At 42.7% G+C, this 13800-nt stretch overlaps 1 protein-coding gene across 1 annotated transcript in view; it reads right to left on the bottom strand.

Moving 5' to 3' along the window:
- BBS9 (Bardet-Biedl syndrome 9) overlaps positions 1-13800 on the bottom strand; it is a 396362-nt gene that overhangs the window by 49786 nt on the left and 332776 nt on the right. Inside the window, exon 20 of the mRNA XM_011362511.2 lies at positions 6933-7155. Coding sequence (XP_011360813.1) covers positions 6933-7155 — 223 coding nt within the window. The remainder of the gene's footprint in view (positions 1-6932; positions 7156-13800) is intronic.

Raw genomic sequence — 13800 nt, 5'->3', positions numbered from 1 at the left:
TCAGACACACGGAAGATGAATTCCACTCAGCCATGTGGAATCGGAGAGGCCTGTGGGGTACTAAGGGAGACATGTGATGCCTGGAAGAGAGGCCAGATACAAAAATACAAACTTAGAAGGACACGGAATTCAGGTGGTAGTTGGATGAGGTTGTCTAGGAAAGCATGAAGAACACCAATAGTCAAAAGACAGGAATGGGAACGAGAAGCCACAAACCCAACTGGAAAAGACAGACCTGAGGGGCAAAAACAATTTCCAATGGTGAACAAGAAGGCGAGGAATGAGGAGGTTCTAAAAAGGAAATGGTCTTGTCGTTAAACTCTGCAGAATAGCCCAGTGGGTTGTAGGCAAAGTGTTCACCAGACTTAGCAATTCTGAAGTCACTCATGAAAAGGTGAAAAAACTACTCAGAGTGTAATAACGCGCATGATTCGACCAACTTTTGGAGAGGAGACACAGGGGCGGGAAGGAGGCAGGATCCATAGCCTGGCTGCATGCATTTATGCCGAGTGCTAGGAAGGACCTGAGTTCGCTTATCAGAACTGGAATACAAACAAGCCCCATAAAAATGTGGTCATTGCCCTGGAATAATATTTCCTGTGAGGAATAAAAAGCCATTAATCTTCTTGATTTATAAAACTCGTCCTTGTTTTTTCCTTACCCTCATTTCTGATACAATTATAACTGTTTTCTTATTGGTACTTTCTATCATGGTCCCTCTTTTTACAAGTTATATGAGTTATCTGTAGTAAAATATACACAATATATGGAAGAGAAAGAGTGGAAAGATACTCAGACGCCACTCGTAACTCCACTACCCAGGATAATTACCATTAACACACAACTTGGTTTATACGCTTCTGGCTGCCTCCATAACTATATAACCACCTCTATCTTCTGCGTTTTTGTGATTCAGTTGTCTTACATTTAAATTTCTTATCCATCTGAAATGTATCGCGGCACATGGTATGGACTAAGGGATCTGTTTTTTTTTTCCTCCAAATGGTTGGCCAGTTCCCAGCAGCATTTTTTAACTAATTCATCTTTTTCTCTCTACGCTGCTTGAAATTCCACATTAGCATAAGAGGTCTGAGTTCAGATTAGCACATTCTAAATTTTTACATATATTATTGGAAGGTGGTGGTGGATTCTCCTACTTATAGAAGTTTTAATTATCTCAACTATAGTCATAGAAAAGTAAAAGCGTAGCATAAAGACCTTTACTCAAAAACTAACTGACCACTTATAAAATATTAGTCTCTACTCAAATACCTTTCACTAGATGAATCCTCCCTCTTGTCAACTTTTTATATTAGTTCCTCTCTCACCAACTGTTTAAAATTGTTGCAAATACAGCATAAATTGGCTGCAGAAGGAAATTACAAATCTCACAAATGATGCGAGATTTAACATAGTTAAAGTGTTACTGGAGAACTGCTCTTGTCACAGGCGAGGACAATGACGGTGAAAATCTGGCAGTCAGTCCAGTTAACGATGAAGAGAACAAAATTGACAGGAATGATATGACAGACATTTCTGAAGAAAATGATTTGAATAACAAAAGATGAGGGAAGAATCCTAAGAAAATGGATGGTGCCTTGGAATAGTTTTCCTAAAAAAGGACACTCTTTGTAACGGTGCCTGTACGGTCAAATTTAAGCATGTATCATCATGCCAGAAACAAAGTAAAAACAAAAAAAAATCCTGCATGATTCTTTCACGGTTGTCTCTAAGAATTAGTTCATAATTGTAGTCATAAATTTCAGCAAATATATGATAAAATAAACTTACTGTTAATCCTAATTTTACTTATTTTCAAACAAACCTTTTGTTTTACCAATGAAAACAATGAAACATGAGCTCCCATTTGGGGTAGACCTTTTCTGATACCAATTAGTCTCAAACCTTCCATACTTTAATCAATTTTGAACTTTCCAGTTGGTACATCAAGCTGTCTTTTTATAATTGCAATGTTCCAATTTACCGTTTTTATAATAAATATTCTGAAAAAGCAAATTTTATACTCTTAAGAAATTTCCTGTCTGATCTCATATTTTGACTCTTCTAACTCTAGAATCCTTTGTCAAGCTCTCACAGGTACCTTTGAGATTTTACATTAGTATTTATCATTATTTTTAATAGAAGCTCATATTTAGTGAGAATTTTCTGTGCCGGGCCCCTGCTAAGCACTTTCTACACACTATTGTGTTTAACTTGGCCAAAGAATCTGTGGTAAAAAGACCATTATTATTCCTATTTATAGCTGAGAAAACCGAGAAGGAGACAAGATAGGAAACTTTCGCTACATCACACAATTGGTAAAGGGCCGAGAGAGCTCGGGAGCCCGTGCACTTCTGATGCCGAAGTCCACTTCACAACAGCATTTTCCCACTTTGGAGTCTGTTCCTTTTTTAAAAATGGACAAAGTATTATATTCTGTGTAGAAGAAATCGATTCAGAAGCCACTTAGTAATCTTTCCTGCAGCCTTTCCTATATCAAATTCGTCTAAATTTCCTTAATGAAAGACTTCAAATTTATAAAAATTCAAATAAAGTATAAAACCAACAGCTAAATCGCACTGACAATATGAAAGTAAATACCATCTGTCTGATCAAACATCTAAGTGAGACCTCAGAGAACTAAATTTAAATTCTGTTGAAATGGGTCATTTAGAAGTAGCCTCAAAATAACATCTAGCCCTTAAGGTAAAAAAAAAAAAAAAAAAAAGTCGTTAACTCATTTAAAACATTAAAAAGTGGGAGTTTTAATTATACCTCTCAAAAGGATAGAACAGATACCTTATTTAGATTTATACTCTCTATATTATCCTATCACTTAATGTAGTAAAGACACACAGAATACTAATCCGTAGGTGGTCCGCACCACACTTCAGAATAAGCTTTCTAACCCACATCCTCGAAAAGACTTGCCTTACTAATCGAATCCCCTTTGCTTTGTTTTTCCCCCACTCTTGGCTTCCTTTTGGCCCCGGAATCTGGCAGCGCCAATGAAGATACGGCTGAAGGCAGGGCCCATTACGACTTCCCATTCATCTGACCACATTAGGAGAATTTCACTGGAGGCCCTTGAACAGCCTGTATTGTCTTTAAGCCTTTTTCTTTGCCCGTCTTGCCCTGCCTGCCTCGCTGTCGGGCCCACATTTGCTCGCCAGGCTTCCATCTGATGAGCCGTCACTAATCCATACCATCTCTTGGTGGGCAAAGCATCGCCTAGATCACATAAAGTTTAGAAACCCATACAGAGGTGATAAAAGCTGCCGTGCTGACGAGGTTGAAATGTTGTCGCCAAACACCGTGAGTTAGGCCCAACCAAATATGCATTGAATTTTGCATATGTGCCTGAGATATTCAAATCTTGGCTGTAATGAGGGCCATCGAAATACTGGCATAGGCACTGAGGTCCTAAAAGGAAGCCTCTAGCAATCTAACACAAATGCCAGCCTCAAGCACCTGCATGGAAGACACAGGTAACGACACGTATGAGAATGCCAGCTGGGCCGCCAAGAGCACTCACATTTAGAATTTTTTTTAATACTGCCCTGCCGGCCTCTGAGACTCTCCCTCTCAGGGTAGAATGCACACAGCTGAGATGAGAAGAAAAGACATTTCACGAAAGTGCAACGTCCCAGCAGAAAGATGCAAAACATCAGAGTGACAGACAAGAAACACGCAAGTCCGATGGTTCTGGAATAAAAAGAATTCACCCGGGAAAAGCGGCTCACGGTGAATGCTTTTCAGACTAAGCCCTGACAGAACCTGCAGGTTGCTAAAGGCGGGCAGGGGCAACGCGCGGTGAGGGGTCCGTAAGGTAATTCCGAGCGGGGAAGACTTTCAACCTCGGGACGCCAGGGAGGATGTTGTCATCGTGGCCTTTACGGAGAAAGGCACATCCAAAGTGCTGGGCTCGGAAAGTCCCGAAGCTAGAAGACCAAGGGGTTTTTATTCTGAGATGTTTATCCATCTGCAATTTAATAGGGAACATGGTAAATCACACTCACTCCTGCCCTTTAATTCCAGCACTAAGCCACCTCATCTTCCTAGGCCAGTTACCTCAGTTAAGTGAGGGAGGTGAGCGGAGATGAGCTCTGAGTTCCTGCCCAGCTATTACAGAGAGATCATGTCTGTGAAAAGAACTTGTACACTTACGTGTTCAGTCATCCGCTCCTTTCTAATACGCCTCTCCACCTTCACGTATTCTGAAATGACTGTTGTAGCTAAACTAACATTGCTGGCTTGAAGCAGAAAAAGCTCACAGTACTTCTTATGTCTGTGATAATGGTACCACGTCACCTACAGAGGTAACAAAAATTAAGTACGAAACAGAGATAAATCTTCCATATATTCCTCAGAGCAAAGAAAAGAGACTGCGAGAAACTATTTCTGCCTCTCCCTCCCACACTGCTAGCCCGACTGAAGCGACAAGAAGGCCAGATGACGAACAGCTCCCACGGGAGGGTCTCAGGCCGGAAGGGTCTCTGCCGTCGGTGTGTGTGGCGCACAGCGGGCTCGGAGGTTGGATTCTCGACCAAACCCTTCCGGTACCGGGCAACTCTGGGCAAGATATTTGGCTTTTCCGAACTCCACTTTCTATTTGTAAAACAGCAAAAATTCTACATGTTTCTTCTACCTCAAAAATGCGCTAAGTACAGAAATAAGTGTGTAAAAATTTTGAGTTCTAGGGAGGAAAGCCATAATCGGCAATGACAGAGCATATCGATGACAAAAGGCATCGATTGAACGGTTTTTTAAAAAGTCATTATCATGATTAGATTAAGGCGAGTGGGCAGGAACATCACTCGACCAGAGTCAAAAAGTGGGTCATCGAAATAAAAGCAAGTGATTATGACCGCGACAGTGAAGCACAAACGTGCACAGTCTCAATCTACCCCGTGGAATGAACTTGGCTAGACTAGGCATGACAGGCACAGAGCCGGCTTATAGAGTCCTGGTTTGTGGGCAAATGCATTTTCCTACCTTCCTTCATTTTTTTCATTTCTCCCTTCCTTCCTTCTCCTCCTCCTTTTCTTTGCACTGAGGGCTTACACAGACACGGCCGTCGAGTTGCTTCCAAATCTAGCCACTTAAACAGATGACTGAAGTTCCATAATCGAGAAACGTGACTAAGGGAGCGTCTGCTCTTGCTGGGTGTCCAGGTCTTTGCCCACGGCATTGCCACTGGACTCCTAACGGCTGCTCCCAAAGCAGCTCCAACGGGGACATGGGGAAGAGAAGGCACTGAGAGATACGCCAGCCAACGGGGGCCACATCCATCTCTTGTTAAGTTTTCTCTTCTATATATTTGTCCTTTTCCCTCGATCCCCCTTTGGTTTTCCAGTAGGCAAGGAAGGAGGAAGAACCATATGCTGAGTGCCAATTATAGTGAATATTTTTCATTTAATATCTCATTAAGCTTAAATATTTATTTCTTAGGAAAATAATCCCGTAACAGTGGACAGAAGACAGACGAGGAGAAGGCCAAGGACCATTAGGAGAGGACGGCAATAAGATGAAGGGGGCCTGAATCAAGACAAACTACGAGAACTGTTTCTAGGAAGGCGTTTCTATTCTGAAATGCCAATTCCAAAATATCATTTTGAAATAAAAGTGAGGTTCTATCTGCGCATGATTAAGGTAAAAAAATACTCCAAACCATAGAATACAGAATCCCATGACACCAAATCAACTATTTCCATCCCACCATCCACCAAATTCAGAGGCTGAATTATGCATATATATACACACGACAATGGTAATAAGTATAGCGTGAGTGTTTTGAGTGTGTCTCTGTGCCGAGCATTGTACCAGGTGCTTCACAAATATCTAAGGCTTTGGCAACAAGTGAGGCATTATTATATCCACTCTCGAAAGGAAGAAACCAGGATTCTGGAGAATCAACTAACATACCGAGGGTCATGTGAGTAGTTAGGCATAGAGGTAGGACCTAAACCCTGGTCTGTCTGCCTCCAGAGCCTGTGCTTATTAGATTATGCTATGCTGTCTCCATGTTTATTTTTTTAAGTTTCACTTGCATTCCTTTTTACTTCTAGGAATGCTGAGTGAGGGGAAGAGGAAGCGGCAGAAAGAGCATCAGCACGGGTGGCGGGGAGGTGCACAAAAAGCATGCAAGAAGGAAGACGAGAAAACCACACCACTTCCCATACCATGGTCCTTGCTTCAGGAGGAAACAGATGCCACAGCTGCTGCATCTAACACATTCGTTTACCTTATGCGCCTTACTGCAGCCACAGAGAGAGACACTAAAAAGAGGGAAGACATGGTTGGGAGCTGCTGCCTGTAAGGGTCCCGAGCAGCACCCGTGACGGCTCGGCCCCTCTGACTGTGGGAGGGGCTGACCCGGTTGCCCTTGACCACCACAGATGCCCACGGAAGGGAGAGCTGCCCAATCTCACTCCGGCCCAGACGCGCCTCGGCCCTGAAGCCGACGTGAAGCTCACGTCTCCCGATCCCCAGCCTTTTCGTCTCGTCCCTCTTTCTCTGATGACCACAACCCAAGCAAACGGCAGAAGGGATGCGACTCACCTGGATGACATGAGCTGTTTGCATCATGCTATTTTCGTTTACGAAATATGGTATCGCGAGATCACATTTAGTTCTATTCTCTAATCCACTATTTATTGGTTAGAAGCAAAACAAAATGGATCATATATTAAAAAGCAGAGGGAAGAAAAAAAAAAAAAAAAACCACGCCATTCTAGGAATGTCTAGCAAGCAAATACCCCAAGAATATTTATCCAAGTGTTTACCCCGGGATATCTGAGGAGAAACGTGAAAGCAGTTTTCTCGGCTATCACCACTCTAATAGGAAACGTAAACCCCAAAGACAACTACAGGCACATTCCTTACTCTGGAAAGAGTGCGGCTGTGCTGAGGAAGCCTCGCCGAGCTCTCACCTGGCATGACCATGGTCGGCGGGGCCGCGGCATCGGTGCTCAGGCAGAGGCGTCCGCCTTTGGCTAACCTATCGCACAGCAAGGTGATGTGCTTCTTCAGGCGGCTTGTGTCTTTGGGGATGTCCAGTTGGCTGCCGAGGGTCAAAGCCTGCTCCTTTGAACTCTTCGACAGGCAGGTCTTCAAGAGGTGGGAGACAGCAGCATCCACCGTTTCTTCCCAGCCCTGGATGCAAAAGCCGATTTTGAATATATGCGAAGATGATAAATGAACAAAGGAGGCACTTTACTGTTAACTAAATTATAAGATTATGAGTGTTTATATGTCCAAGTGTTAGGGATTTGTTAAGGGCTTAGTGTCTGGAACATTCCAGACCAGTCTGGTTTTGAATTCTAGTTCTGCCAGCTGTTTGACCTTGAACAAGTTGCTTAATTCTTCTTAGCCTCATCCTCATCTACAAACGAGAATACTAACTCTGCACCTCCAAGGGCTGGGTGATTAAACGGTATCGTACATAGAAGTGTTTAGCCCTGGGCCAGGTGCGAGCAGTCAGTAACGATCATCATCACGACGGGCACAGGTATGTTTGATGATCGGGACGGAAAAGCTGCCAGGCCTACAGTTCATTTTGCCTTATGTTTCTGCTGAAGGGGAGCTGGTCAGAACAGGGGGACCCGTGGCTATCTGGAAGGAAGCTGGAATGGAGGGAAAACCCTGGTGTCTCTTGGCAATTGATCCCACAGCCTTGGGGTTGCAGAAACCTATTTCAAGAGGAATTTCGTGAGACGCAAGCCTACCTAATCCCACTTCACTGCCCAGGTGACAAAAAGTGACACAAAGAAAGGAAGTGGGCCATTTACCCCCACTTTTGCTGGGAACAGCGTGGCTGTGCTGCAGCGAAGACCTCGAGAAGTGCCTGACGGCTGGGCACGTGCGGCTGCGGTCCTAGGGATACGATGCTGGGCAGGGGCCCCCGCATTGTCAGGGAGGGTCCCGGTCCCGGCCCCGGCCGGACGGGCACAAGGAGGCACCACCCCCAGGTAACAGCAGAAAGAGGATCAAGTCTGCTCACAACCTCCCACCGGGCTTCCCCAGGGGTTCCCAGAGAAAACAGTAAGATTTTATGGGGGTCTCGAGGTCCGAAGCGGCACAACAGGGAAGCGTGCATGCCCCGGGGTGTTATTGCCAACATGACTCTGTTTGTACCCAGAGTGGTAAGACCTAGAGCACCATGGGCCTGACCATCAGTAACAAAGACTGTGAATGATTTATTCTCATAGAATAAGGCAGAAAGCCCAAGCCCCTTACATAAACGGCGAGAAACCTGATAGTCAGAAAGGAGCCCTTAGAGACCTCGCTGTTAGCAACACTCCATTCTCAACCTTGTCGGTCCAGCCACCCTCCCAACACGCAAATTGGACCGGGTATCTCCTAAACTTCGACTCTTAAGTCCAGATGTTCAGGTGAGCATTTAAAGTCCTTCCTGTGCCAGCCCCTGCTCCATTCTGGCGTCTTCCTGTCTACCGGCCCCTCACCCAGGCCGCTGCGCGTGCTCGACGCCCCCACTGCAATGCCCCGTCTCCACCCTATGCCTGGCCAACTCCCAGTTACAGCTCAGCGCAGGCTCTGCCATCCAAGAAGAGCATTCAGGGGCCCTCTCGGGGGCTCTGAGACCTCGCACACCCAGCTGATCACAGCACTGCTCACCCTGTGCTGTGCTCACCAGCAGCGTGTCTGATTTCCCAGTTACGGTGCCTGGAGTTACTGCGCCTGGTCAAGACATGTGTTCCCTGGACAGAGAGACTGTGAGATATAGAACTGGGCTTAGAGCTGGGGGCACTTTGGAGATCGTTAGTCCAGACTTGTGGGATTCTACCAGGATCCTTTATACAATAGCAGCCATCTGCCTAGGCACAGCCGTCTTGAAGATCCAAAATTACTACTTTTGGAGGTAGTTAATTTCTTTCAGGGATGTGTGTAACCAACAGACAGCTATTCTTATACTGAGCCAAGATCTGCCCCACTGGCCCTTGTTCTACCCTCTGGAGTCATGAAGAATAAATCTAGCCTCTCTTCCACATGACAGCCCCTTCTATCTGTGAAGACAGCAATCCTGTACCCTCTCCTCCAGAATAAACATCTCTGGCTCTTCCATATATAAACATGGTTTCGAGTTTTCTCTCTATCCCAACCTCTTGTCTTTGGATGAGCTCCAATTTTAAACACTTAAAAATTTATACGGCTAACTACAGAATCCCAAACTGACACCGAGATGCCAGGCTGGGCCTGGCACGGCAGGGTAGGACCCAGCAGTTCCTACCGTTGACGGAGAAGTCCCCCAGCCAGCCTGGCCTCCGCTCACCTCTGCTCTCTTGGCAACTGCACTACACTCTCTTAATTCACAGTGAGGGAACAGAGGACTTTTCCACACTCGCCACACATCTTCCTTCTAGACTTATGCAGCTGGTTCTTTAGACCAAAGTGCAGCCTCTCTATATATCCACTAGAGAACTTCCCACTGGTTGCCAAAATCGGAATTTTTTTACTCTATTGACCTATTACAGATGCCACTAGGCAGATTAGGAAACAAATCAATTATTTTAGATTGATTTTGAAAAGCCTTTTAAGAGATGTCAAAGACTATAAAAATAGCTGCCCACCCCAAATCATTAAAGAATGGTAAACCAATAGTTACTGCAAAGGTATCTCCCTATACAACTAACAAAATCTAAACTTGACAAATATCTAAACTTGAATCTGTATTTCAGTAATAATTGGAAGAAATAAATGAAGACAAAATAGTAATCCCATGTGTCACTGGAGAGGACACATTTGCAAGGTGCTTTCACAGCCATTGATGAAGACCTGTGGTGTGTATCAGCAAAGATCCTTTGTGCATGTTTGGCATTTGTGTACTCTGTGGTCACCACAGCAGGAAAGCAGTTCCTATCATTTTATAGACTATTCGTGAAGCAAGCTACTGTTTTCATAAGTAGGTTACAGTAGCATATTAGATCATTTAAGTAGATACGGCATTTAGTTAATATAGAGGTTCTACAGAATTGCCTTTCCTACTGCCAACTTGCAGATCTAGTAAAAAACCATGTCATGTTTAGGTATTTGGCATGAGTATTTTTTTACTATAATGAGGTATGATGCCAATACTTCAGAAAGATTGCTCCTAAAATACGGAGTTATTATTTGGAGGGTCTAAATTGCTATATAAACTCAAATATAATAATGAAAAAGGAATGTTTATGAGACAAACGAAGAGCCTTTGAAATGAGAGTTTCATTAAATAAAAATGCAGTGTGATAATTGACTGATCAGACATGTAGCATACTTAAATGATGAAATGCAAAACAAAACTATGTGGAAATCTAGAATCTCAAATATGAGAAGTACCTTACAGATAAGCTATTTTAAAACCTAAAACCTCTGACAGAGTTTAGCTGCACTACGAGCAGAAAACACAGGCTGCTTTAAACAATCTACTTTGACCCTCTGATCCTCTTTTCTTTTGATGTATGCATTCATTCACTAATTTATTTTTAATCAGTGGTTTTTTAGGTTATAGGATATTAGTGACCCATTTGGTTTACTTATCCATAAGTTAAAAATCATTTCTTTTCTTAATTTTTTAAAATTTATTTTCCGATTACAATTGACTTATTATATTGTATTAGTTTCAGGTGTACAACGTAGTGATTAGACATTGATCTCTACCTTAGGAAGTGTCTGATCCTCTTTTTTTAAGCTTATGTTCTGCGTTTGACCCCAAAGCTTTAGATAGAGGAACACCGTGCAGATTACCTGATTATGAAACTTGATCCTGGATAGCCATATTCAGTGCATCCTAGTCAAATGCACAATTCAGTAGCAACTTATAAAAAAATTAAGACTGGAAAGTCAAATTGATAAGGAAGATTCCAGAGGAAAGCTCCTTCTGGTGATGGTAAATTAGATAATTTGGAGCAATTATCTTAATAAGACTAATTAGGAAAAAATATCAAAACCATTTCTTCGAAGGTACAGGAAAGCTAACAAGATTGTGATCACAGGTCAAGATCCAGGGGACAATAGAGGCCCAGGGAAGTAAGTCCTGAGTTTGATGCTTCTTTCCCCTACCCTCCGCCCCCAAGGTCATTAGCTGCCTGCAGGGCCTAACGTGCAGCACCCACCCTTCACTTATTCACCATTGCACACTCTTGCTTATTTATCTCCATGTAAGAGGCAGCATGGGTCATGAGAAGTGCGTTGGATTAGGAGTCAGAAAACCTAGGCTGAATTGTGGCACCTTTCTTTACGAGCTGTATGTCTCTGAAAAATTATTTTACCTCTCTGGGTCTCAGTTTGCTCATCAAAGCAAAAAAAAAAAAAAAAAAAAATTATTTCCCTTGCCAGGTGCTTGTAGATTTACGAGACACATTTAGCGACTGCAGGTGCATAATTCCATGCTGTTCTTACGTGTAAGATCCTCCCGAAAAGTTTATCTTTTCTAGACTGGTCCCCATGAATGACAATCGTAGTAGAAATAACAGCAACGAGAGTAAAAACTGTAGGACCTCATGTGTTAGGAAATGTGCTAAGGATTTTACAAATATTATTCTGGCTAATTCTTACCATTAGTCTATGAGGTAGGTATAGTGACTTCCAACTAAGGCTATAGATGCAAAGTATTTCACTGCAAATGACACACTCATTAAAAGTGAGGGCCCTTAGGGATCGAGGACTACGTGGCTCTAGATCCAGGGCTCCCGACCACTATGCTACAGGGCACTTCCTTCCCACTTCACACGTGTACCTTTCAATCTACTGTCATCGGATCATCTTAGGCTCCTTTTACTACACTGGGCTTTGGAAAATATTGTGTGAGGTCTTCCCCCAGAAAAATGTAAGGTCACAATTAAAATACTCATGAAATCGAAATTTAAATTAGCTTCTTTTTCCAAGTCAATAATCTGCATATAATTAAATGAGATGTTACTGCATAGTCGAAAGGCACTATGATCTGTGTCAGTTTAGATGGGTCAAACTTTAGAAAGAGTCCACCAAAGCTTCTAGCACTTGCAGAGACTACTGAAACTGACATCTAGAAATGGCTTTGGGATGCTGTGTCCCCTAAAAACATAACTCTGATGAACCTAAATTATAGATGCTCACTTCAAGGACTCATTATTGACAATACATGGAGAAACCACTCCTGTTATGGAACCATAATAACATGGGATCACAGACTCTCCAAGTAATGTTGCCTCAGCAATGCCCTCATGGCACACGGGACGATGCTGTGTGGAAAAACATGGACAGCAATGACCTGTAGTTGAAAGGTAAGAGAATCAAATATTGAATGTAAAGAAGTTTTAGGAATTCCTTTACCAATTTCTGTGTCTTATATATTTCCTCTTATTCAGGTATAAGAGTAACATAAAATTTGTCTAAATAAGTCTAAAAGAGCTCTTTCAATAATTATTAAACAGTTCAAGAGATTAAAAAGCATTATGTCACAGTTTAGCTGGCAGTGTTTTTGTTTTCTAAGCGGTCCATAACATAATGCTGTAACTTACAACAGACGGCATCTTATTGCTGAAATACAGTAGTAATACGGTAATAGCTACCAATTCTTAGACTCACAGACAATTAGTCCTCACAAGAATCTTAAGAGGTACGTGAAGGGCATCTTCATGACACCTGCACACCTTTGACAGATAGTTTCCAAACGAGGTCGCACATGCAATGCAGTTTTTAAAAATATGGTTTAGCACACCTCTGTAGTAGTAGTACTATTTTGATCTTCCAGATAACACAGATAACCAAACATCAAAACCCCAAAATTTGAAAATGATGGTGAAGATGCCCAAGGGAGGCTCAGTGTATGGTCTTGTTCACTGGGACCAAACAAGCAATGTCATTTTCATTTACCTTCCGTAAGAAATAGAATTTGGATATGTCCTACTGAAGAAGGAAAACCTTATTATATATGTTTTGGTAAATCATTTATAGTAGGCCTAATAAAGGCCAAATTACGCAGTAAGAAAACATACAGTAGAGGAAACGATGTACCCGAAATGTGAAAGCAAATTCCACGTGCGCAGCTCCTGATCAGCCCTCCCTAGCCTGACTGCGCACAAGGCCGCGAGCCCCTGCTCTGACACCTCTGAATGGCAGCCTCCTCACCCTGTTTCCGCCGAACTCCAGGCATGCCTCCATGAGAAAGGCCTTGGAGAGCCAATTCGCTCACTTTCTTAACGTCTTGTCTTTCTCCTATACCACCTGTTTTCTGGCCCAGTCGGAATCTAAAGTGAAAGCAAGGAGAAACCCAAACCAAATGGCCATTCTCACCCCTCTTCAAAGCAGAGGCAGTCCTTGGATCTAGTCTAGTTCACCACTGTACAGAGAGAGGAAACCAATGCCTAGAGCTCCATGATCTGCCTAAGAACGCAGAGCTGGTCAAGTATTTGCTCAAAAAAGGGATTTGAACCCCAGCGTGACATAATACAAACCATAGTTTGTATTTCCCAACTATTAGCATTTAGGTTGCTTTCAGTATTTCATAATTATAAACATAAACATTACGGTACCAAATGGAATTTGGTTTACTACTTTCAGTGCATTAACTCAAATTACTGAGCCAAGGGTTGGATTAGTTTCATGACCCACATTTTCCTAGAGGACTCTCTGGAACAAATATATCAGAAATAGGTGGGTATGTCTATTTCATGACATGTCTGTCAGCACTACTTATTACCAAATTTGGCTAAATCAATATAGGTAAAGTGAACCTAATAGTTGTTTTCACTTGCATATATTCATCACTGGTAAGATTGAAAATTTTTGCCTTTACTGATTTGAATTACAGGATACGTGAAT

This window comes from Pteropus vampyrus, unplaced genomic scaffold (assembly GCF_000151845.1).
Source record: "Pteropus vampyrus isolate Shadow unplaced genomic scaffold, Pvam_2.0 Scaffold75, whole genome shotgun sequence".
In the NCBI taxonomy this organism is placed as follows: Eukaryota; Metazoa; Chordata; class Mammalia; order Chiroptera; family Pteropodidae; genus Pteropus; species Pteropus vampyrus.
The sequence above is the reverse complement of the archived record's forward strand: the minus strand, read 5'-3'. Positions and strand labels throughout refer to the sequence as shown.